Source organism: Hibiscus syriacus, unplaced genomic scaffold, assembly GCF_006381635.1.
Source record: "Hibiscus syriacus cultivar Baekdansim isolate YM2019G1 unplaced genomic scaffold, ASM638163v2 tig00000205_pilon, whole genome shotgun sequence".
In the NCBI taxonomy this organism is placed as follows: Eukaryota; Viridiplantae; Streptophyta; class Magnoliopsida; order Malvales; family Malvaceae; genus Hibiscus; species Hibiscus syriacus.
The window spans coordinates 58,739-86,434 of NW_024061773.1; the positions used below are offsets into that span (position 1 = coordinate 58,739).

General features: G+C 32.1%; 1 protein-coding gene across 2 annotated transcripts; it reads right to left on the reverse strand.

The window, feature by feature from the left end:
* Positions 1 to 2,599: 2,599 nt before the first annotated feature.
* LOC120143610 (NADH--cytochrome b5 reductase 1-like) lies at positions 2,600 to 24,532 on the reverse strand. 2 transcript variants are annotated; one of them, XM_039157965.1, is made up of 9 exons: positions 24,175 to 24,532; positions 22,880 to 23,021; positions 22,672 to 22,762; positions 22,482 to 22,559; positions 22,140 to 22,220; positions 21,894 to 21,983; positions 21,330 to 21,413; positions 9,012 to 9,019; positions 2,600 to 2,615 (listed from the first exon to the last, which is right to left on the reverse strand). In XM_039157965.1, the coding sequence occupies exons 1-9, from the start codon at positions 24,287 to 24,289 to the stop codon at positions 2,606 to 2,608; spliced, it is 699 nt and encodes a 232-aa protein (XP_039013896.1). In that variant the 5' UTR covers positions 24,290 to 24,532; the 3' UTR covers positions 2,600 to 2,605. The 2 variants fall into 2 exon arrangements, with proteins under 2 accessions (XP_039013896.1, XP_039013846.1); XM_039157915.1 differs by lacking the exons at positions 2,600 to 2,615; positions 9,012 to 9,019 and adding exons at positions 20,381 to 20,667; positions 20,753 to 20,839 and having other exon boundaries at positions 21,348 to 21,413.
* Between the last annotated feature and the right edge of the window lie 3,164 nt (positions 24,533 to 27,696).

The window sequence follows — 27,696 nt, forward strand, 5'->3', positions numbered from 1 at the left end:
TTTATTTTTGTAAGATTTTTGATTTAATTGTTTTTGTTTTCATGAAAACTATATTATTATGATTATCAAATATTTTAATAGTTTTCAAAACATGCCCATTAGGATATGGTTTAGAGAACCTTGAATTATTGAGGACTCATTTGAGTTTTGGGATTGATTGTGCATAAATGTGTTTCAAATTGCAGGTAATATTCCTTATTCCGTTTCCTTTAATCATGTCTAATCCCAAACGTTCTAAAACTTTCTAGTCGTTCTCGTTCAAACCAACCACCAAATCCCGTTCTTCCATCACCTACTAGTCTATTAGGTTCTTGTTTTAACATGCCTGAGCATTGTATAGACAAACTGTACTCTAGGTACAGAAATTCTTTCCAAACTTATAGAATTCGTGAAGAACGTATTCCTTCACTTCAAGCCATGGTTGACATTGACTTCGAATACCTTCCAATTCTTAAATCTTGGAAGTTTGATATCAGCTTAAAATAGTCTATCAACAATTGGTCCCCAATGTGGAACATAGCCATTAGATCCTATCTCTTAGGCCAATATTAATATTGACCCTGAGACTATAACTTTTCGATTTGGGTTAGATGATAGTGGTGTTTATAATGAGAGTGAAAATGTGGAATATCCCTATGTTCCAAACTCAAGTGTTAGTACTCTACGATCTCATCACGATCGTTTTCTCCAATTGATGATCTCTTGGTGGTTAGATCCATCTGGAGGTAGGTACTCCACACTTCGTGCTAGGGATTTATGGTGGATGTATGTATCAAAAATAAAATCAAATAAATCTGCCCCACATTATTTTCAGTCAACTAGTGGACATCATAAACATTGTTCCTTCAAAACATGTTGAAACATTGATTTGTGGTTGTCTTCTTAGTAACCTCTTTATCAAACTTGGTATAGACGTCTCTCTCGACAATCCTATCCCACTCCAAAATAAATAAATCTCACATCCTTGAAGAAAGCGAATTGGAAACAAGATGATGTAACCGGTCAGTGGGTTTTTAGACCCAGCAAGCAAACTCTGGGAGCTAGTTCCTCTCGAGCTGCTCCTAGCTCCTCTCGTGCTCCTCTCTCCTCCTCCTTCGCTCCGGATGATGACGATGATCCTGAATTCCAACACTTATGCAAGACATAGATGATCACGTACCCGATGACGAGCCTGCACCGGAACCAGCTCCACAAGAGGATCAAATGCCTCCATATTTTCGATCGTTCTTGGAGAATTGATTTACGATATGCTTCCATTGAATCACACTTGACTGCTACTCACAAAGAAGTAAATCAATGTTTAGACACTTTGGAAGCTCGATAGACGGAGTTTCAAATGGAGATGCTTACACGCATGGATAATCTCTCGCTTGAGATGCAAGCCCGTTTTCCTCCGCCTCCTCCCGATCCTTCTATGGATGAGTAGATTTGTTTTAGGATCGTCTTGAACGTTTATTGTTAAACTTTGTTTACCTTGTTTGACTTTGTTTGGATATATGATTTGGTTTTTTATGAATTTTACTTAATATATATTAGTTTGGTTTGAAATTTCTTTTTGAGCTTAATGGTTATTAATTTTTGCATCATCATAGTAGCATTATGACCATTATCCATTTATGATTATAAATATTGATTATGAAATAATGGCTAATCTCTCTTTGATTGTGATCTTAGCAGCCTAATATAAATATAATATCAATTGGCTATGTTTTTCACTAACTTGTTTAAAACGTTTTGAAGCTTTTTGATTTAACAAAAAGGGGGAGAAATGTTAAGTGTTGAAATAAATGTTAAGTGTTGAAATGTTTTTAAAAAGGAAAAAGTGTTTTAGTAAGATGGAGTAATTTCAAAACTGATTTCAAATTTAGAAAATCTTAAAATAACACAAATGTTTTGTTATATCAAAAAGGGGGAGATTATTGAAAACATTTTGATATTTCGATATAACAAATTAAGTTTAAATGAATTTTAAGATTTTACAAATGATTTTCTATATATATTCGATTCAAATTAATCGAATGTCAAACTATTACTACAAGTCTTTCAAAAACAATTTTAATCCTTACTAAATGTATAAAATTGTGATTTGTACTTAAACTATTTTTGAAACAATTTTCACAAAGTATTTTGAACCAAAATCAAGCCTAAAATCAATTTTTCAAAAGGATGCACTGATGCACCAATCCATGCATCGATGCACCATGAATTAAATTGAACATCGAATGCATTCCATGCATCGATGCAACCATGCACCGATGCACTGAAGATTTTATAAGAACATCGAATGCATTTGATGCATCGATGCACTCGGGCTATTTTAAAACATCAAATGCACTTGATGCATAGATGCACTCTTAGTGCACTGATGCTAAGGTTCCAACGGTCAAAATATTTGAATTTTACACTGATGCACCGATGCACCATGGGTATGCATCGATGCACTGACGCTCCCAATTGTATTAATTAATTGTTTTCACACTTAAACGGCTCTATTGACTCCTCTAATCATCCCCAAAATTTAGAAGTGATTCAAGGTGTATTTAAACAAGCTTAGAAGCCATTGATCAATAACAAGAAACATCAAGCAACTAGAATCAAGAGAGAATCAAAGAGAAAGCATCAAACCTCAAGTTTGAGCATTTCAACCTATTTTTCATTCAATATTCATTTTGCTTTCAAGAACACTTTTGTACTCAATTGTATTCATTCTTGAGTGTTCTTTTCTTGTTCTAGAATTGTGCAAACAATCTACCTTGTGAGGATTTCCTTATAAGTTTTCAAATTTGTATTGTTCTCTTTGGGAGAGTTTTTCTCAAGAATTTGGGGTATAATTCTTGAGGGTTTGTAAGGTTACTCTTTGTCCTCAAAAGAAAGACAAATTAGTGAATTTGTGGAAAATCCTTAGTGTGGATAGCTAAGGTAGTGGACGTAGACTTTGGTTGAGAAAGTCGAACCACTCTAAATCGTTGTGCAAATCTTTTCAATTTTCTGCAAAAGCTTCCACCGAAATTTTTATTGCCAATTCACCCCCTCTTGGCCGATTCCGTCGATCGATTAACTCAACAATTTTAGGTTAAATTATGCATTTAGTCCCTTAAATATTATTAGATAATATTATAGTCATTATTAGTAATTTAGGATAAATTACATAATTGGTATATAATTTTAATATCATTTCGAATTAGGTTATTTAATTTTATTACTTTACATTCTAATTATTAATAATTAGTATATTATATAATTAATTAAGAGTTATATTTTTAGATTATTATTTACATAACTTAGTAATTTTATAATAAGGTTAATGATATTTATGTTTAATATTATTTAGTAATTATATATTATTTGTAAATTGTTTTATACAAATCTATCATTTACTGCAAAGACATTAATTAATAAATAACAGTACTAATTTTGGGCATTTTGGGGGTGCTAATCTTTCCCCATACGTAACCGACTCTCGAACTCATTTTTTCTAGTAAGCAGACCCGAGTTGTATTATTTTAATATTATTCTTAGAAATTTTTATTAAAATAATATGACAGTTTGGTGACCAATCTAATCGAATTAAAAGATTGGTGGCGACTTTACAACTTGGTGTTTCATCTGATTCATTGAGGATAAACACTTACTTTTTCAAGACTAGTTACACCGTCTGGGGTGTACTATTTGCACTCTCCGTCGCCTGGGTAGAGAAATGTCTCGACAGCTTGGCAACTCTGCTGGAGACATTTAAAAAAAATGAGAGTCCAACCATCAATTTATTAATTATTCGTCTTTGCAGAAAATAATAAATTTGTTTTAATTAATTTTTATTATTTTACTAAATTTTGTTTTTCCTATGTATACAGATTTAATTTTTGGGTCATTAAAAATATAATAATAGGTTTATATTATTTTTATTTTTATTTTATGCTTTTCCTCACCCACTGTGCACTGCATTCATAACATGAGCTAAAACCCCGCTTTTATCATGTTTAAGTGAATGAGAAACTACTCCCTTGTGTGGTTTTCACCTCCGTATGGGATATGAGACTCTTCTTTGAGCTCACACCTTATGTTCCTCGTGTGGTTTTTACCTCCGTATGGACTTAAGGAAGTTTGTTCCTTCAAATTGAACTTAATCCAAAAGTCTGTAATGGATCAGGATTGAGGGCTTGGTAGTCCAAGGGGACACAACAAAGAACAATTCATTGACCCTTTTACTCTAGAGCCAAAAACCCATCATATAGTAAAACCTAGAACTAAAGTTTAGGTGAAGCCTAATCTGATTGAGTCTTGTAATGATTAAGTGCACAAAGGAAAGTCATGTTGAGTCTTTCATTTTATTTAGTATTATTTTATTTTCTGAATAAATGCATGCAAACTACAAATTATGCAGTTAGGTTATTTTTCCAAAAAAAGCATGGAACTAGAAAGCATGAGATTAGGATATGATTTGTTTCTTACTAACCAGTTTTTGTATATATTCCGAAAATGCATATATTAATTATTTTGTTTGCATTTGCATAATCATAACATACCCAAGGGTGTAGATTCAAGAGTGATTATCGAAATCAAGGCTTTCATTATGGATAAAGGGTTTCATGATCAAGTAAACTGTGAAACAACTAAAGAAGGGTATATGGAGGAAGCTTTTAAAATAATGGAGGGTTATGACATAAAAATTCTGGTAGACTGGTACCAAAATCTTTTTATGGTAAGAGAATCAATAGAAGCAATCACAAGGGAGAGAATTTTTATGAATCTCAAGCCCATTTTTGGAAAGACGAAAACAAGAAATTAAGCACAGAGGTTGAAGCCATGCTTAATGATTTTCGTAAAATCAATCAAACATTCAAAGATGTTGGACTAGGAAATACCCCTTAAGAATGGATGACAGAAATCATTAAACTGAAGAGTGATGCTGGTTATTGGAAAAAGATACATGAGGATCAAGCAAAGAAATTCTCATATGACTTTCAAATTGCTTAAGAAATATACAATGCAACCATCATAAATTTGGAAAAATGTTAAGCTGAAAATCATATATTGAAGAAGGATATAGTCAATATGGAAACTTCATATCTGATTCATCAATGTGAAATTAATGTTGAATAAAAGTCCATTAGAACTCAGAACCACACATTGTTGAAAATGGTAGATGACTATAGAGATCTGGTACAAGAACTTCTTGAACACAAGAGCTCTCTTATGAAAGAAAATGAACAATATTGTCTACGACTTCAAGAAATGGTGGGTAAAATTCAAGAAAAAGATAATGACTTGAAGAAAGTTGTTGCTCAAGCAAGCAAAGTAGCCCACAAGCTGGTGGACTTAGCTGGTTTCACGAGTGAACTAAAGTAGGATGACGATCTGATTATGGAGTATAGATGGAAATTAACTTGTCTTTTTAAGAAATAGAAAAATCAGGGGGAAAAGCTATCCCATATATGTAATGATCTTTTGGATGTATTAAAAAAACCTTTTTATGTTCAATAGAAGTTGTTTTAAAATAATTACTCTTGAATTACACTTTCATACATGTATTTACGTTCACATTCATAGCATGATAGCATGTATCAGTCATGAAAGATGAGAGTAATCAGTGAAAGATTTTGGATTCAGGAATTCTGAAAGCATATCCAAGAATCAAGGGTATGTCTTTAAAAATGATTGAAAGCAATGAATGGAATATTAGCTCGAGTTTGAAAGATTGAGAAAATCCAAAACAACTTGTGGAAATCCAACAAGAAATGTTTGAAGAAACAAGAAAGTTACAAGCTAAGTTCAGGGAACAGATATCTAAGATGATGAGTATGATGGTTACTTTGTTGTACAAGGAGAAAATGTTAGAAGACCTTATGGAGCATGAAAAGATGAAAGCTTCGGGAAAAAGTATGGATTTCAATGATATGATGACAAATGACCAAGAACCTGTTGTGGAATTTGGAAATCCAACTCATCTTCATGGATCAGAAAATATGACAGATAACATGGATATTGAAGCTAGTTCAAAGAAGTGAAATATGAAACAAGTCCCATTGAAAATGGATAAAAAGGGCAAGAAGGAAAAAAAGGATGACACATCTCTTTCCAATTCAAATTTCTTATTCAGAGTTGTTACTCTTTCTTTTTGAAAGTGGTCTTGTAACGCCCATCCCTCATAGTACTTATTTGCATCCAAATTGAAAAAATATCAAGAATCCATGCAATTATCACTTGGAGATTTTGGTCATTCTAAGAAAATTGCATAATGCTAAAATTAATAGTTCAAGACCTTATGGCAGAAGGGTTGTTATGTTTTGAAAAAGGGAAACCTAAGCTTCTCAGAAACTCAAAGCTGATTGAGAAAGAGAAAATTTTAAGTCATTCATCTCAAAACGATGGTCAAAAGTCAGACATTCAAAGCAATCATTTTAAAGAAGGCAATAGTAAGGAAACAATCATATCAAGAGAATCTCTACCATATTTTTCTTCAATCTCATGTAGCAAGTTATATGCCAAATTACATGAAGCCCAACTTATTGCCCCATGTCTTTGATACCTCCTTATCCAAGATGGTATAATAAAAAGGTTTTTTGTGAGTATCATGTTGGAATCCAATGACACTCCATCGAAAATTGTGGCAACTTCAAACGACGAGTTCAAGATCTTCTGACTCATGGAATTATAGAAGTGGATACCAACAGTCAATCCATTTTGATTAAACATTTGGGAGTCAACTCTGGAAATGAAGTTGATAGTGTCAAAACAAATGGAGGACAAGGCAAATCCAAGAAGGATGAAGTATGTATGTCCGACTTAACTATTGATACTTCTCTTAAGCTAAAAGATGGTGCAAAAATGAGTAATGAAAGAGCAAAAGGAAAAGTAATTCGAGATTGGTCTACATGTTTAAAAAAAATGAGATAGATACAACTTTGGGGACACCTATGTCAAGTTTTCTGAAATCAAGAGAAACATGGGGCAATTTAAAAATGATACTCTAAATACAGTTACAAGAAACATCCAGAATCAGGATACCACTATTGTCACCAAAGAGATTGGTTCTGAAATTTAAACTGAGCCCAACTGCCAGTAATAAAGAATGATGATAGAATTTTATCAAGAGATAACTCAGGAGAAACTGAGATTTTTGTACTTAAAAACTCATCCAAAGAAGCTACCCAAGAAATGATCAAGAAATGGGGGCAAACATAGACAAAGATTCTGGTCTGATTACACACACGACATCCAAATAATAATGGGGCAGTGGAAGTTGTTATCTACCACTATTGTACCTTTCATTTTGTAACATCTTGTTTGGATATGTTTTTGTTCCTTTCTCCGCCTTTTGAAATAAAATATGTTACTTTTAAGGTTATGAGCATTTAATCAATTTTACAATCTTTAAGTTCTTTGAATATCATTGGATTAAAAGCTCTTTACAATTAGAGTTATACATCTTTGACAAAAGTATCAAGATTGAAAACCAGAAAAAATGACCATGACCTTACCTCAGAAAAATGCATTCCCCAAATGCTACATTTCCATAAATATGAGAGAGATTTCTCCAATGTAAGGAATTAAGGCTTGGTATTGATATTTAGAAGCAAACAACGTGGGGCATCTTTTGTAACATTACAAAGCTAACTAGATTGTTTTTCTATTAATGAGGTTTGACGATGAAACTTTGACAAATCTAGTCTAAAGTCGGATACTAGTAAATTGAAATTTGGTAATGAGATTTTCTAACTTTCACCTAACACATAGACTATAATAGGTTCCCTGTAAAAAGTAAGAGACATATATGTAATTAGCCCAATGATGGCTAATGTCAAATAAAGTTGAATTCAGCAAGCCAAAATGGCAAAAGAAGAAGTTGTTGTAAAGAGTGAAATAATACCTGTTATAGTCTATTTCACACATGTGCATACATAAATCTCGTTATTAGATCAATGTTTTCACACTACTTTGAATAGGATCAAAGATTTCAGAGAATTGAAATGGAGGTACTTTAGAAGGTCTAATAATTGTTATACTAGATTGTGTCATTTTGTTCGCATCCGTTTAAAGATACCAAGTCAAGAAAGTGAGGTATGTGACAATGTTCACAAAAGACCGAGAGAGGAGTGACATCTTCACTAAGATGTAACCATAGAAAATAGGAAAGCCAACCTGAAACTAACCTCTCAATCTTGATACTTTTCAAAGAACTATAACTTTAAAATAGTAAAAGTTGTTGATTCTTTTGATATTCTTTGAAGTCATGCTTATGATTTGATTATATTGTGAACCTGTAGGGATAATATTTTTCAAAATTCTTTCATTCTCTTATAAGAAAGAAGGAAGAACATTTTCAAGCAGGATAGTCTCAAATGAGAAAAGATCATGAGTCAAGTTGGTGTCTATTCTACCCCTATTTGAGAAAAGGAATTATCAAGGCCAGAATGATGAAGCATTTCCTATTCTTGAAAGTAAGTGGCTTGAGAAATCAAATGTATGGGGAAATGAATTTATAATATTCCCTGTATGACGAACAATTAAAAAGAAGATGATTACCTCATTTGGAGGAGGCACATATCTCAAACATGTATGTCAAAACAATTGGTCATTTCTCAAAGTTTATGACCACATGAAGAGAATATCTCAAGCTACTTGACGACATTATTGTTTAGTAACATTGGAATGAGAGCATCCAAAATTAAGAGATTTGCCGTAAGTACCCTCAATGGGCAGTATCAAAGTTGGATCACGAGGGAATCATGAGAAGCATGAATGGATATTAAGAGTGAACCTTACAACTTAGAATGTTGGGACATCTTGAAGGCTCACATCAACATGAAATAATATTGGAACATTTTAATGTTGGGGCATACTAAAGGCACATTTCAGTCAGACATAAGCTATATGGGGTATACTGAAGGCCCATTTCCGTCAAAAACAATTTATGTAGGGCATGTTGAAGGCCCATTTAAGATATTTTGAACGATCACAATCAATGTTAGGGTATTTTGAATAATCACACCAACAAGAAGCAAATGCTGGGGCATGTTAGACCCTTATCCTTCTAGAAAAATCATTCTCCTGAAACAAAAAGGTATAAAGAATGAAAATGGTGAAACAATGACAATCGAGTTGATCATACATAATTGTTTTTTCCACCATGTGATTACATTATCCCCATAGGAGTCACAGGAAATGATGAATGTGTTGTCAAATGTTCCCTGATATCATCTTACTTGCATTTTTACTGAAGTATCATCGTGACATCATACAAGCTCTGAACATCATGTAAAGAGTTCCCTGGTTGAAAGCTCTAGACAGAAACCACAGGAAAGGATGAATGTGTTGTCAAATGTTTTACGAACCAGTGATTATGGTTTTGAACTAATGTTGTGATCATGTGGTTGACTTAACATGAAGTTTGTCTTCACACTCCAAGAATCAGAAATAATGATGAAGATTTCTTTCCACAAAGATATATTGGAACTTTAACAACAAGAAACTAATGGAGACAACTAAGATTGAACGATGGGTTATGGTTTAAAGAACCTTGTTTGAGATCTGATTAGATGTGGAGACATGAAAGGAATTATGATAAATCCTTTTATGAGTTATTTCAAGAGATATGATTAGATGTGGATACATGAAAGGAATTAGGATAAATCATTTTTATAATGTGTTTCAAGAGTCAAATCAAAACAGAAGTGGCTGATATCATGATTTATCTCTGCTGAGTTTAGCATCAACATTTTACAAGGATGATATATTCTCTTTTCAAATATGAAAGCTTTATTAGATTCCTACAAAAGATCAGATAAGGACAGCCGGTGTTATCAAGAGAAGTGGGGCAACAAGGTCATAATTCTGAGTATGAAAAGAGTCTCATAAATGAAATAGTTATTCTTAAAGATAAAAGAAGATACAAAGATACAAATTGACCATATGGTTATTCAGAAATGCAAAGGAATGATCAAGTGAAAAAAAAGATCAAACTTTGGAATCAAAAGAAGATTGAATCAACATTTTTGCATTCAGAAGAACATCATTTGCATAAAGATCATGCATTTCATTGATACATTTAATTGCATTTGTAAAACATTTTTCACACAAAGATGCAGGAACAAAATACCTTACGAGTATAAGGTAGAATTCAGATCACAAATACAAGAGTCATGTTTGGAGAGGCAAACATCTGAAGAATAGATGAATGTAATCCATACAAAGGAAACATTAATTTTGGGGCATGCCCAACCAACAAGTTGTTTAAAAAAATGAGAAAGTGATTTTCAACGTTTATCATTCAATCTTTTTTAAAAATGAAATTTTTGAAAAGTAAGAAGCTTTTTACCCAGTAAATTATTTCTCACGAATTTGTAAATCCTTCAGGTCATCTGTTAGTCTTTCGAAATTGATGCTTAAATCCTTCGGGTCATCTGTCAGTTTTTCGAACAAGATGATAAGTCCTCAGGGCCATCCGTCAAGCATTTGGGTAGGATGTTTACATATGATTTTCGCATGAAAATGAGATAGCGATTTTTAAAGTTTCTCATTTAATGTTTTAGAAAATTATTTTCCATGAATTTGTAAAACCCTAGGGTCATTTGTAAATCCTTCGGGTAATTTGTGAATCCTTTAGATCATCTGTCAATCTCTCAAGCAAGATGATTCTTGTCAAGTCAAATCAAACTCCACGGAAAAGTAGTGGAAGCAAATCCAACTTTGAATCTGATATTCATGGAAGAGTAGTAAAATTAGATTCTTGTCAAGTCAATCATTTTAAAACTTCACGGAAGAGTAGTGAAGAAGAAACAAAAGCAAAAGCAAATAACAAACTCAAAATCTAATCTCAACGGAAGAATAGTGGAACGGATTTTGTTCAGCAAAGTATGAGAACTTCACGGAAGAGTAATGAAGTAATCCAGGTTTGAGTTTGAACTTCACGGAAGAGTAGTGAAACAGATTCTGTTCAAGTCATTCCAGATCAATCTCCACGGAAGAGTAGTGGAACTGATTTTTCAGCAAAGTATGAAGCCTTCATGAAAGAGTAATGAAGTCACGCAAATTCAGCCTTCACATAAGAGTAGTGAAGCAAATCATTTGCAAGTCATCCTTAGCCTTCACAGAAGAGTAGTGAAGCAGGAGCAAGGTCAAATCAAAATTCAATCTCCACAAAAGAGTAGTGAAATTAATTCCCAACAAAGCAAGAGGTTCACTCGACGAAAACTTGTCTTTTTATCTTTGTTTTATTCCTGTTTACACACAAATAAAGCAAAGAGGAGCAGCCGTCGACAGTCATTTTCATACGAGTGATGATTATTATAACGTTATTATATATAATAATAATATATTATAAATATTATTATTTATAAAGCCCGAAGGCCCATTTTCAAAGCAAGGCACACAGACCTAAGATACAAGTTCAGTTGGCCCGGTTACAACCCAACTCGGGCTAGGTCCAGATTTGGGTTACAATTGATTCAGGGCCCAACAACCGAGTCAGGCCCAATTCTAGCAAGCCCGTGTAAGATACCCATTAGCAGCTAGGGTTTCCACCAGCTATTCTAGCGCCACAAGCACCTCAACCGCACGATCCAAAGGCAGATCCAAAGGCCAGAAGCCATCCAGTAGAAACCCTAGGGTATTATTGCAACCATAGGGCCTATTCCGACCACCGCCTCCATCGCTCCAACTAGGTGCTGCCACGATGATTGCCGCCTCTCCAGATCTTACCAGAGAACTCCAAAAGGCTTTAGAAGATCAACACCAGTCGTACAACGCATCAAGCTAGGGTGAGTCACCACCGTAGGTCCGGTGACTGACCGAATTTCCTCATCATTACAGAGGATCTTCGAGGCCTATATAAGGCATTCCTGCAAGCAAGAGAAGACAAGAAGAAAAGAGGAACAACACAATGAGAGAGAGAAACAGAGACATACAACAAACAAAAGGCTACCACAATGATCCACAATAGTAACAAAAAGCAAAGAGAAGAGAGTGATAAAACTTACCCTTGTCGAAGCCCAAACGTCATCGAAAACCTTATTTTACCGAAGGTAAAAATCTAGATCTACTATGTTTAGTGAGGTTTTAGGAGAAAATAAGGTTGGTTTTGGGTAAGGGAGAAAGATAATTATGTTTTGGGGTTAGTTTTACATTTTCGGCCACCGTGGGTGGTGGCCGACGACGACGATCGACGTCGGAACAAGGCGGCCGGCCGGTGGTATCCATCCCTCAGGCGAGAGAATTTAGAGAGAAGAGAGAGCTTCTATCTCCTTTGAGAGAGATATCTCTCTTTGGGCTGATTTTAGGGCTTAAATACCATATCCTGAACGACGTCATTTTGGGGAAGGTATCTTTGTAATTATAGTATGGGTAAATTATAAGCGTAGTCCCTCAGGTTTTATAAACCTTTCATTTTGATCACCAAATCAGGTTCTTACATATTTGAGTTTCGTCTTCAAATTTTATATTATTTTATTCTAGTTCATATTCGTATATTTATATATTTTAGGTTAAATTATGCATTTAGTCCCTTACATATTATTAGATAATATTATAGTCCTGTATTAGTCATTTAGGGTAAATTACATAATTGAGATATAATTTTAATATCATTTCGAATTAGGTTATTCAATTTTATTACTTTATATTCTAATTATTAATAATTAGTATATTATATAATTAATTAAGATTTATATTTTTAGATTATTATTTTACATAACTTAGTAATCTTATAATAAGATTAATGATATTTATGTTTAATATTATTTAGTAATTATATTATTTGTAAATTGTTTTATACAAATCTATCATTTACTGCAAAGACATTAATTAATAAATAACGGTACTAATTTTGGGCGTTTTGGGGTACTAATCCTTCCCCATACGTAACTGACTCCCGAACTCATTTTTTCTGGTAAGCATACCCGATTTGTATTATTTTAATATTATTCTTAGGAATTTTAATTAAAATAATATGGCAGTTTGGTGACCAATCTCACTGAATTAAAAGATTGGTGGTGACTCTACAACTTGGTGTTTCATCTGATTCATAGAGGATAAACGCTTACTTTTTCAAGACTAGTTACACCGTATGAGGTGTACTATTTGTACTCTCCGTCGCCAGGGCAGAGAAATGTCTCGACAGTAGTGTATGTGATTTTAAGAGACATAATATAAGAAGCTGTCAAAATAAAATAAAAAAACTAATCCAATGTAAGTTCAAAGTGTTGTTTTTTAGTATATTTATTAAGGTATACTCTATGAAATACTAACTTATAAACTTTTTTATTTTATTATTGATAGGTTATGAGTCAAAGTGTTCAATCAATATCTTCTCAACCAATGCATTTTGGCTCATCTCCACAAATTCAAGTGTTCTTATGTTATGAATAAAATTTTTTATGTTATTAATATATTAAAAATTTATTAAAATATTGAATCATATTTTTATGTTATATTGTTGATAGATTGAAACTGAAGGAAATCAAACAACAAATCCTAAATATGGATTGAATAGGCCATGAGGGAGAACAATTATGCAAGGCTTTGGCATGTATACAAATGAACAAATCGGTCTTCAAATTCTAAATGTGAGTTGTTTTGTTTACAATATTAAAAATGCTTCTGTCATTAATTTTAAAATTTTAAATTTTTTTTACTCTAGCAGCCTAGAAGACTAGGTTAGGTCGTATTTTCTCGACCTCACAGTAGGGACTATCAAACAATTGCTACATCCTTATAAGATTTTGCATCTTCCCAACCCACTACAACATCATTCCAGCTCACTATAGCTTCTTCTTAACACTCAACAAATGTTGCTCAACCTCCACAGAGAAAGCCAAAGATGCCCAAAAGAATACCTAATCCCATCATACATATACCTTCGAAAAATTTTGATCATTATGTTATGTTTGGTATTTTATTTACCGATGTTATCATTTGAAAACCTTTGATCAATATGTTGTCATTCAATTGTTTTTTAGGACATGTTTTTTTGAATGTATTGCCAACAATTACTATGTTTAGGACATGTTATGGACATGTTTTGTTTGTTAAGGCTTATTTGAATGATATGTATCAATGTGTTAATTGATATTTTGTTTGATGTTGTTATCATTTGAAAAAAATGTTTTGGATAGGCTTTATTTGTTATGGTTGATTTGAAAGATATGAGTCAATAAATTTGAATGATTAACATTTTTGGGCATGTTATGGACATGTTTTGACATGTTTTGTTTGTTATGGCTGATTTGAATGATATGAGTCAATGGATTTGAATGATATTATCAATGCGTTAATTGGAATTGTTAAAAAAGTTGTTACATAATGGAAGATAATTTGTATGTTGTCCACAAATGTGTTAGCAAATGTAGGCACCTTATTGAGACGTACATTAAACATTAGCACCTTATTGATGATAAATATAAACTTTGGGCACCTTTGTTATCCCATCAATAAAAGTTAGGCAACTAATTTGACCCAATCAAAAACAACATGCACCTTATTTAAAATAAATAATGTCTTTAATCAACTTTGATATGCGATAAACAACATTTTCCTCATAAGGTAGTTGAAATAAACAGTATTTGATATTTAAAAATAACAATATCATTGAAAAATATTTTCCTCATACTAATAAACATTATACTTGGCCTTAAATCATACTAATAAACATAGGTTCTTACAAACTCAAATCATACTACTAAAATAAATTCTTACAATATTCTTTAGTATCATCAGATCTAACAATTTATACTCTCTAAAGACCACATTTATCAAAATGTACATTATCCATGAAGTAAAAAAGGTAATCTTGTAGCTTCTAATCTTCACTTTTTAATCCTCCACCATTGCCCTCAACCTTTGAACTTCATCAAGTTCGATACGTTTCTTCAATTCATTGTTTTCGGCTTTGAGTTTCCTATTCTCGACCATCACCATTTCAAGTGTTAATCTCATTTCTTCAACTACACAACCACTATCTTCTTCCTTGTCAACCCATTTAAAGAATTTGCATTGATTCTAATGACGTTTAAACAACATAAAAATTTCATATTTAAAGTAGAAACAAAGTAAATAACCACCAATTAATCCAATTACATGTAGAAATCAAAGATGTCTAATTAGAACATTTAAATTAGATACACACATCAATAAATCTACTTACAAACAAACATCAATTACAACATTCAAAATAGAAACAAAGTAAACTAACACCAACAACTCAAAATAATTACATGTCAATAACATATCAAAATTCAAATAATGTACTTGAACTTTCAAAATAGAAACAAAGTAAACTAACACTAACAAAGCAAACTAACACCAATAAATCTACTTACAAACAAACATCAATTACATGTCAAAATTCAAATAATTTAATTAGAACATTCAAAATATATACAAGCATCAACAACTCATTTTAGAAACAACCAACAATTATTTTAATTAAAGATAAAAATCTAGCTAAATACAAACTAAATATATTGAATTTCCAGCAGATCCAATAACTAATTGTTAGATGTTGTTCTATACTCTTACGCGCTCATTTATGAGTTCAAAAAAATACCTCTTTCAATGGCGAACAACCATAAAATCTTCTTCATTTGCTCCGAGGCACATTTGAACTACAAATAGGAGCCCTCATTCCGCAATAACAATACTCGACCCTTATACTATGACTCAATTTTGAAGATTCACTCGACATCTTTCACTATTTTGAAGATAAACAATCCACACAATTCCAAAACCCTAGTTTTGGGATAAAAAGATGAGGATGAGAGTGAACGGATAGGAGAAGCAATTCGGGAAAAACAAATGAGGATGAGAGTGAAATGGGAGGAGAAGAATTTCAAAAGAGATTGGTGGAGGAGAGTCTCAACAGAGTGGGTGAGAAAGAGAACGGTGGAAGATGGATCGTGGTAAAATTTTGACTTTTACTTTTAGGTTAAATTAGTCTGATTAAATATTATTATTAATGTTTTATTTATTTTTATTTTAATATATTCAAAATTTACAGAAAATGAAAAAAAATCATCAGGGACACGTGTAAGCAAATGAATGGACAACGATTTTTATTTAACAATTATTATGTCCCGGGTACCTAAAATGCTAACGTTGGTAGCGTTAGGCACTCGGATGATCCAAAAAAATGTAAGAACTTATTTGGCACAAACGGTAAACTTTGGGCTCTTATTTGAGCATTAAGCCTTTAGTTAAATATGTAAGAAAACGTTAAATAATAAGGTGAACTTAAGAAAACTCTGTGAGATAATTAAAATTACTAAATGATAATAAAAAATTTTAAAATCAAAATAACGAATTACACAATTACCAATACTTGACTATGCACATAGGAATGGTTTTCTATTAAGGATGAATAAATTCATCTAAGACATTATATTATAAATTTAAGTTTACGGATTAGTGATTACAGACAATTTTTATATTCGATATATCATCAAACATTGTTTTAGTTGCATATATAGATTACAATGTAATATCTATTCAAAATCTTTCTTAATCATTAACAATTCACACACACCTTGTAGACGTAGTTGTTCAAAACCAAGACTTCTAGAAAGAACAACACTCTCTTTAATCTGAAATCACTTGATGGATTTAATATAAACACATTTCTATATACAAAACAAGACAAATTTTAATTTGATACGTTGAATCAAACACAATTAACCCTAAAGTTATTTTAAAAGAACAAAGATGACCAATTTGACTAACCAACCAAATGTGTTTACTCAAACGTATTGAACTTCTTAAAAATAAAATATGTATAGGTTCTATAAGATGCTTATATTATACACAGACAATTCCTAGTAATTTTTTACAAAATATTTAGTTAATACATTATTCTTACTAAAATATATATGTTTTCTCTCTATAAATAGTGTGGATAGACCCCTTATTTAATATTTAGTAAATCTATTTGTCCATTCCTTTTTTTTTCTTTTGAAAAAAGTAAATGGATCCACGATACAAGACTACTGTTTAATTTTCTTTTCCATTTATCCATCACCGACGTGTACTATCCTTGTTACTCATTTTACTATTTGAAATATTTAAATATCAAATTATTTTCTATTAATATTTATATGATTAAAATTATATTTTATTTAATGTTAAATTATAAATTCAACCGATTGGATTATAATTCCGATCCAATCGATTGAATTTATAATTTTTTATCCAAAGATCGACTTATACATATTTGATGGAGGACTCGAAAGTTAGATAGATGTAATAATCATTAAGAAAAAGATAATATAATGAAAACATTGATTTTTTGTATCAAGAAAGTAGATTAGTGTAGAATCACTCTAATAATTTGTCCCCAAATGCAAAATCAATGCAAATATAAATTCCCCTATCCTCAAATTCGTGATTTAGTGTTCACCTCTCATTGTGTAGTCAAAACTAGGGGTGTAAATAAATAGATAGGGATGTAAATGAATAGAAAGTTCGGTGAACTATTCGAGAATCGTTCGTTTATGTTTGTTCGTTAAGTTAAATAAATGAGTATAAACATAATTTTTTATGTTTATTTAATAAACGAACGAACTCGAACAAAGGTGTGTTTGGTTCATTTATATTCACGAACAAACTCGTTTATGAGCTCGTTTATCCACTCGTTCATTTATGTTCATAAACAAGCTCGTTTACCCGGTTCTCCTTTTCCTTTTATTTTTTAACATTTTAAATATTGGTGAAAGTAGAGACTAAATTGAACACATGATAAAAGTTAAAATTTAAATTGTTAATTTTAAGGAGTTTAAGCACTAGTGGTGTAATTTTATCATTTATCTTTTGCTTGCAAATGAAAGGGTAAAACTAAAAATTGAATATATAAACAAACAATAAACGAACGTGTTCATGAACACGTTCGTGGACATATAAATGAACACGTTTGTGAACATATAAATGAACACATTCGTGAACATATAAATGAATATATTCACGAACATGTTCAAGAATAATAAATAAACGAACATGAACACGATATTAAAAATTTAAACGAACACCTTAAAAAATAAATAAACGAACACAAACATAACCTTATTCGTTCAAGCTCGGTTCATTTACACCTTTAGTCAAAACAATCAACATCTAAGCTATAATGATGGGAAAATGAAATTATTAAACCTCATCCAAATAAGTCCAACTGCATTAAGTGAGATTGCTTTATAGCCTTCAAATTAGGCCAAGTATATGGGCGAGAAAAATGAGTGAATGCAAAACTAAATTTTCTCGTGGTGCAACATAAGCAAGAAAAAATATATGAAAAATATATCTAACACCTTAAAAAATTTAAACTAGCATGAGCACAATATTAAAAATGTAAACGAACGCCTTAAAAATAAACAAATGAACACGAACATAACCTTATTCATTCAAGCCCGATTCATTCACACCTTTAGTCAAAACAATCAACATCTAAGCTATAATGATGGGAAAATGAAATTGTTAAACCTCATATCCAAATAAGTCAAACTGCATTAAGTGAGATTGCTTTATAGCCTTCAAATTAGGCCAAGTATATGGGCCATTAAAGAGAAAAATGAGTGAATGCAAAGACTAAATTTTCTCGTGGGGCAACATAAGCAAGAAAAAAATATATGAAAAATATCTCTAAATTTAGTATAATAACTTGGAACTCAAATTCTATTGGATCAAGTCTTCATATTTTTATGTTTTGAAATTATATTCAAATAAGTCAGTTCCAAGACTTTGCCTTGAATAATTTTGAATTGACCCACGTCGCACATCTCAATTTGGTGGGTGAGTCTCCCAGTAGGAATTTTTTTCTTACACAATGACTTCGAGACTTTGCTTAAGTGATATCAAGCTGCTTACTACTTGAACAAACCCTGTTGACGGTGCATATGAAATTTTTATTACTAAGTTGATATATAAAATATTTTCCTCTCAAGTTGGTACATGAATTTTAAAATTATTTTGTTACTTTTATTGACAATGTTAACTTTTAATGACTTGAGAACATAAAATTACACCACGTGCCCTTAATGATTCCTCATGCATGTTTTTTTAAGAGTTATAACATTGTTATTAAAAGCATCAAATTGAGCGCGAAAATGTTTTAGGTATCAAGTTGAAGGCATGCGTTTAGTTCAAATATATATAAACTTGGGAGTAAATTTTCTTTAAGTCGAGAAAACTATAATATTTTGATTTTTGTCTCGCAATACAAAAGCAAAGTTCAAGGGGGACATTGAACGTTTTGGAAATTCTAGCACCACATTGATAAATTTGACAAACTTTGGAAGGCATTCATGCAATTATCCCATTAAAAATTATAGTTTAATGGCAACAATAAGACGCCCCTAAATTTCAACCACTATATATTGATGTAATTTACCCATAATTTTATAAATATATACACATGTTATAAAATATATATTATTATATTTTAGGATAAAGTACATAAATTGTCCCCCGGTTATAGGGTATTGCTTTATTAAGTCCCTCAACTATTAAAAGTTACAAAATGGTCTTCCGACTATAAGATGTTGCTTTGTTGAGTCTCTCGACTATTAAAAGTTACAAAATTGTCATCTGACTATTCATTATGTTTCAAACTGGTCCTTTCCCGTTAAAAATTTGACGGTGTTCTGAGCTGGATGTTAACCTGTTAACTGAGATATGATAGTCGTTTGAGATTATGAGATCGTATTTTATCATATCTTAGTCAGCAGGTTAACTTCCAGCTTAGTATGCCATCAATTTTTTAACAAAAAAAAGATGAGTTTGAAACATAATGAATAGTCCAATGAATATTTTGTAACTTTTAATAGTAGAGGGACTCAACAAAGCAACATCATATAGTCGAGGCATCATGTTGTAACTTTTAATAGTCAAAGGACTCAATAAAACATCCTAAAATCGGGCCTTTTGTATACTTTACCCTATATTTTACCAACTAAATTTCTATCGTCTTCTTTTACAACTTCAAAAACTGTTTTAATGAATCTTTACATTTCTTTTTAAATATCAATAATTTTTTTCAAATAGTATAAGGTGATTACAAGATAATATATATTCACAATCTTTCTTATTATTAATAACACTCCCTAAAGACACAGTTACTCTAACCTAAGACTTTGTAGTCATAGGAAGACAACACTTCTTTTAACTGTCGAAAATGTAAAATGTTATAATTTTGTGTAGTCATGGAAACTAGTTTTCCTTGATAAATGAATTAAAAAGATTCGACTTTTGCTATTAGAATTACAATTTAAAATTTAAAAATATAAAACTGAAAACACCCTAAGAAAATGAAACTTCAGAAAGTAGATAAATAAAGGTTTTGCAAAACTCAAGCTTCTTGGATAACAAGTTCTACTTGTGAAGTTGCAAAATGAGGATTACTGAGTTAAAGAAGAGAAAAAGTCTACTTGCTTCAATTTAGCACACGGATCAAGGAAAACCTTTTATAATAACAGTTCAAAACATCTGAATCATAATAAGCCAGTTGGTTCCAATGCTTAAAAAAGTTCTGATTACAATGGGGCTGCGCCCTCTCCGATGAAGATCCATAACAGTCCGAGTCAAGCTTGGCCTCATCTAGAGGTATTAGAACTGGAACTGCATCTCAGGTGAATATCCGAGGGCGTCAAGGTGGCCGGCCATGGCCTTATTCATTGGTGGAGGGCCACACCTTAGAATCTGCATGGCATAATATCAAATTTAAGTTCATATATTTTGTTATTTGTCAAAAAAATTAGATAAATACTGTAAAGAAGTAATGTACCTTGATATCGGGAGCGGGTGCTGGGCAGTGAGTCTGAATCATTTCCTTTGACACAAAGCCGACACCGCCATCCCAGGCTTCGGAAGGCTGAGGAAATAACATCATAACGTAGTTTGTTAATAAAATGGTTATTAATGTTGACATCCAGTATGTAAAGAGAGGCTAACCTCAGCCGATTAACTTTAAGGTTGCATGTTTATGGAAAGAGATGCAGCAATGGAAAATATTTATAAAAAATGAATATGTAATGCACATACAAGTTATATAACACATCAGGAAAGTTCAGTGAATGTAAGAATAACCATTAATTAGTCTAAGGCCATCACAAATTTCAAAACAAAGAGACGTATTAGATTGTTCAAGTAGTTCAAACCACATACCATTTGCATTACCGAACCCGAGGAAGTAGTATCTGTGCAGCTAAATGGAGTGACAAAGGAGTACCATGGATATAAATTTCAAAACTCATTTGCTTCTCAAACAATTCCTCAAAGAGGCTTTACTAAGCATTTAATTATCCTTTACAAGCATTGATAATATGCATGAAAAAGGAACATATTATATTAGAGATAGCCACGTGAGAAAGGCAACAAACCTGGTTCAAAACATAGTAGACATTGAAGCGACCGGGGTAATTGGCGACAAGGCTATCCAACTCTTCCTGCAAATAAATCATTTTTGAATTTCACTTTTTGATCCATTTCCTAATTCCTATGAACTAGTCACTAACAACTCATGCCTGTATGTCATCCTGGTTGACTACATCCATGGTAGCCGTAATATCATCACACATTAAATGTGCAACGTTCAAAAACTATTTCAGCTATTTAAGGAAATGTGATGATAACATGGAATGAAGTCCATAATGACATTTGTTAATAAAGTAATATAGAGTTATTCAAAGTTCCATGAGACTATTCTAAAAGCAAGGATTCGGGCCTGTCTTACATCCGGACCTAGCCGCACCCAAATAAATAATAAGGGTCTGGTCTAGTATACAATTGCATTCAAGGCCCAACATGCCTCGCCATTTCCCACAGAGGCAAGCTTAGAAGAAACCTGTCCTAGGTTTGTTACTTTGGACCAACCATTTAGGCGAGTACTAGAAAGATTAAAAACAAAAAAGAAGACAGTAAAATACCTTCAAAAGAATGTCCTCATATGTAACATTTGCATAAATAAGGTGTACATTTGTTGCGTCTTTCGGGTTCTCCAATATGGCTCTGGCTACCTGATCAAAAACCAAAACCAGAAAACAAATTATGGTGAAATGTTATACATACATTTAAAACTTTGCAACAGGCTATAAACTAAACATGTAAAGGCAACATGTCTCAAATCCAACCAAATACATTAAAAGAAGACTTCATAACAATGATTGGCATACTTGGAACATTGGAGTAATTCCAGAGCCTCCGGCAATCATCCCAAATGCTCTAACTTGACCAGGTTGATACCTGAACCGCCCCTGGAGGAATCATTTCACGGAACAGCATTAAGAAAACAGTAACCAAATGAGAAATCTTGAGTTTAACATAATTCAGACGAGGCAAGAAAGCCAGCTAGGCAAACATGATGTGTTTGTATTGTATAGGAAATGAACTCGGGGAAAAATAATCATTTTTGCCAACACCAGTAGCAATGTTATCCAAAGAAACAGGGTGGAAAAGGAACAAAGAACCATACAGACAAGGGAAATTAATGCATTTATATGAAAGAAACTGTATACCTTGGGACCCTTCACAGCAAGATAATCACCAACACTCATCTCTCTGAAATGGTGTGACATTCTTCCTTGAGGGTACATCTACTCACGAGCAAAGTTCCATAAGAAAGTTAGTAGATGGGAAGACCCAAACACCCAAGTATATAAATCACACTGAAGATAATTCCAACGGGTAAGAAGTTCAGGTAAGTACCTTAATAACTAATTCAAAACGACCAACATCAGAATCCAATGTTGTAGGTGTATATGGTTTAATAACCTCTTCACCTTGGCTATCCTTGCCTCTGTTAAGATGAAAAGCATCTAACTTATACAGTAACACAGTTCACAAGCATTTGGAAAGTATCTATAACCATTGGCCTAGGAAGAAATACAAGAAGGATGAATACAATCAACTGAACCTGCAACTTATATGCTGCCCGATGGGAAGACCCAAAACTGAAGTAGGTGTAGGAAGTTCAAATGTGAACTTTGCCACATTATGACTCAGCTGTTGCCGCTTGACAAGCTTAAAATCTTTGAAATTCTCTGGATCTAGACAGCCTAAATGCACATATGAAAAGTTAACAGCTTCATAAGTGAATAATAAAATAACAAAACTTGGGAAACGAAAAGTGTACTGAGAAGTAGATTAATACTGAATAAGTCAACTTTTATAAGGTAAAAGAGGTGATTGCTTTGCATTAGCAAAGAAAACTCCATTGACAATAGGAATTAGTATAAGGAACTGAGGAGTGAGGATCCATTAGAGCTCAAAAAGTGTTAACAAGCCGAACTCAAGAAGATTTAACACCTTGACTGCTTGAGCCTGCAACTTAACCTAACCTAGCAATCATAAGTTGAAATGAACACAATAGACCGGAAATGCATAAATATACAACTTTGATCGGATATTCAGAACAATCTACATCAAAATATAGCCCTATATTGACTCCATTTGCTTTTAACATTTTTCACTTGATTCCAGATTACACTGTTCCTTATAAGCACAACCAAGTTATAATTGCTCAACTCCCTGAGTTTTACAATTAACAATGAAAATCAAGTTGTGCTTCAGTACTTACGAATGAAATTGCATACTAAGAAAAGGAAGTAACTTGGTTTGCAATACTTGCAACTAACAGCAGGATAAAGTACTTAATTCAAACTACACAAAAAACAGAACTCGATCCTATACCATATATTCAATCAGTATGCCAAAACATTTAGAATCAAAACAAATCATAATAAAAAGAAAGCACTCTCAAAAATGCCACAAGCAGGGATTTAAATTACGCGAGGTCGCGTTTTCGGTTGAGTTGACATAGCGAGTGTTATTGCGGTCATTGCAGTATCGTGGTCATGCAATAACAGTTTTGGACGGCACCGCTGCCGTTATTCAGATAGCAGATCGCTATTTAAATCCCTGGCCACAAGTTACTCAAACAATCTGAAGACCTTAACATCCCAATTTCATCTTTTATTCACTACATTCTTAACAAGTTATTACACTATTTCAATACCTTGCATACCCTAAAAAGAACCATTAACCAATATATACATAAACACCAAAACATACACAAAAAACCCAGATTTAAGTGCAACAATTACTTAAGACTCCAAGAACAATCAATTAAAAAAAACAATCATTGAACAAAACAAGAGAATTATAATGGCTACAAAACCGCATAAAGCCAATTGAGTCAAAAGTCAAAACCTTTAGGTTTCATAGAGGAAAAGAGATAAGCAGCGCCAACAACAATGGCTAAAACAGCTACTGCTGCACCAACAAGAATCTGAACATCCACAGATTGCAAGAATTCCAAATCCATGATCTTCAAAACCAACCACTTCAAATTCCAACACTTTTAGCAAAAAGACCCAAGATTTATAACTAATGGGTTTATTCCTTGTTTAGCTTTTGCAGTGGTGATTTGGTTTGGGTTTAGTTTATAGGCGGAGAAGAGAAGATAACAATGGTGAAAATGGGGAAATGTTAGGTGGAGGCACAGTGCATTTCTGTTTATAATGAGACCAAAAGTGAAGAATCTGGTGCACCTAAACCCTAAGCATCAGAGTGTCCTCAACCTTATCATTATTTAATAGATAGAAGATGAGATGCGGCAGTTAATTATTTTATTTTACGTTAGAGTTATTAAAATATGAATAATTTGTGAGATAAGTGATTAAATTAAAAAATTTAAATTTTAGTGGTTAAAATATAAATGAGAATATAATTGAGTGATGAATGATGTAATCTACTCATAAAGAAGGTCACGTACAATAGTTTTGTTATGACGATGAAATATTAAAATGAAATTTAAATTAAAAGTTAAGTATGATTTTGAAAAAAAATAAAATTTAGATATTAAAATGGAACAAAAATAATAGTTTAGATATTAAACATGTAGTTTATCATTATTTTTTATGCTACCTTGTTATTATTTTTGTTTTTTTTACTAAAAATGAATATCTAATTTTATAAATGTTTTAAGTATAGTGATATTATAATACGAACCAAACTACTTTAATGGTAAATGCATAATTATTATTTTTAAAGTTTCTGAATTTAAACATTAAAAACTATAAGAATATTTGAGTTTTTATTATCAAATAATTATAAATCTTTAAAATATATAATACCTCGTACTATTCTAGAACATAAATTTAATTTCTTTGTCACGACTACCTTATGTATCTTCATATCCTTTCGTATATTTTCTTTAATTTTATTAGGTTTTGTTTTACATATATGTTTTATATATTTTTTATTTTATTTAATAAATTCAAGTCATTTTCCTTAAAAAATTCCCTATTCTACTATAACTCTATATAAATATTAAAAAAGCAATTGATTTGAGATTAAAAAGTGAAAAAAATATTGTACATTGACAGAAAGTCTACACAAATTAACAAGAAAAATTAATGTTGTTTTCAAAGTTCAAACTCGTGTGCCAAAAGCCAACAGTTTTGTCCGCTCGAGGTTTGAGAAACTATAAAAACTGCCTTTCAGCTTTTTCCCAGGTATTCGTTAAAGTCAACAGAAGTAGAGTTAATGGATTATGATATATTCAGAGCTTCATAAAAAAACAAATAATAATAAATTATGTGTTTAATATCTATTTTAATACTTAAACTTTCATTTCAAAAATGATACCTAATGTTTTTGTTTCATTTTAGACTGTTGTTAAAAACTTAAGGGAGGGGTTCACCGACAGTCGTGTCTACAATCGCGATCGTCGCTTCCGTAAGTCGATGAAGGCCCAAATTTTCTAATCCGCACATTTTCGATTCCCTAAACGTGATTTCAATCTCCGTTTCACCGGAAAACACATCAAAATTAATGATGAACTCTTTGATTGATTTCTTCATCCTTCGATCTCCATGGTCCACCGTCCAATGAGCCTAAAATTGTACTATGTTGGTAAACTTGTCATTCTCTCGTGGTCCACCGTTTAGATTGGCCGTCCATCAACCAGAACTATGTCACTTCAGCCCGTCCGTTAAGGTTTTAAGGGCGAGGTATTAAAATAAAACAAAAACTAAACGTTAGGTATAATTTCGAAAAAAATAAAGTTTAGGTATTAAAATTGTAAGTATCAATAATCAGTTACAATTGTTGATACTTTTTGCAAAATAAATATTGAATCGCATTTGACAATTTAGGTTGTAACCGAAAATGTTATCAAAATATAAATATTTTGAGTTGGTAACATTTTAGATTGGAGCCTAAATTATTATGTTAATTATAAAAGTACGTAAAAATGGACTATGTAACAATTTATGTTGCAACCTAAAATAGTACCTTAATCATAAATGTTTAGATTATTTCTCGTTAAGTTTCGATACTTAGATACAAGTATTGATACTCGTTGTAAAATATAGTCGATCAAGGATGCTTAAATAAAAAAATCTCATAATTTTCTTGTTCTACCCAAACCTCGTCAAATTCTCTTCATTTTCAGTCAAATTTCTTCAAATCAATCTATATTTTAATGATGAATAAAAGCTTAATAACACCTTTTTCTTGTTTTCTTCACCTGATTTTAATCAAATCAAAGTATTTATCAAAACTCTAATTTTTTCAATAACTCTTTTTTGGGTAATACTCAATTAAAGATATTGCTCAATATTTGATATGGATGTTGGAAGTATAGGTGCACACTTGATAATTTTCTAACTCACATTATTATTGATACGAATATAATACGATACAAATACTAGTTATGGCTAGTTCGCAAACACAATCCCGCTATTACTAACTTTACTAAGCTATCTCTCGTATTTTTTTCCAACACTCACACATTGCGTTTAACTCTTACATTTCAAGCCTATTTATGGGAATTATTTAACTGCCTTATTTGCTCAATCAATTGCCACGAACATTGCTTGCGTAATGGAGTTTCATGCTGCAATATTACATTTGTTTACTACTTCCACCACATAGTCTTGCCGCCTTCAATTTGTGATTGGAGTTGTTTCGAAATCACCAATTTTCTGCTACCATGATGAAGTTGGTTGGTGCTGCTATCTTTCTTTAATTACCAAGCTTTGCCGCCTTAATCTTTAATAATTGTGGATACAGTTTTTCGCACGAACGGAGAAAGATCGATACTTACTCAGGGATTTTCTCTTTGAAAATAATTTTCGAAATGTGAGGAGTCGCCATCAATCTTTTAAGGTGCGATTGAGATACCATAAAAATCGAGTGATTTTAATAAAACATTTTATTTTTATTAAAATACCAAATTTTAAGGTCTGTGAAAATCCAGAAATTGGTACCTAGTTGATTACTCTATATTTCAAATCGGAAATTTTGAGTTCGAACTTTATTTAATTTGAAAATCATTACGGATGCAAAGTTGAAAAGGGTATTCATTTATTAAAGCCGATATCATTCGCCCCCTATGTAACACCCATCGACCGATGCGGATAACCCGATATGATCTGGAGTGTCACATTATGGCCACCGGAGCGATCCACTGTAAAAATCTCGGAAAATTTAAAACTTTTATTAAAACATGTAACTCATAAAATGATTTATCAGTATGTAGAGATAAAACAATTTTTCAGACTCATACATATAAAACAAAATATAATTACATACCCCTAATCACATGTACCATACTCTGCAAGTAACACCAGAAAAAGCTCCCTTGCTGATGATGATAGATGCACTGAAACGATTCTTTTAACCTAAAAAAAGTGATTAACAGAGTGAGCTTTGGAAAACTCAATA

Coding starts and splice junctions, on each gene's coding strand:
- LOC120143610 (XM_039157915.1), bottom strand. CDS start 24,289: ATGGATTTGGAATTCTTGCAATCTGTGGATGTTCAGATTCTTGTTGGT. Junction 22,763..22,879: donor GGGCAGCATATAAGTTGCAG/GTTCAGTTGATT, acceptor TCATCTTAACAG/AGGCAAGGATAGCCAAGGTG. Junction 21,984..22,139: donor GAATTACTCCAATGTTCCAA/GTATGCCAATCA, acceptor GTTTTTGATCAG/GTAGCCAGAGCCATATTGGA.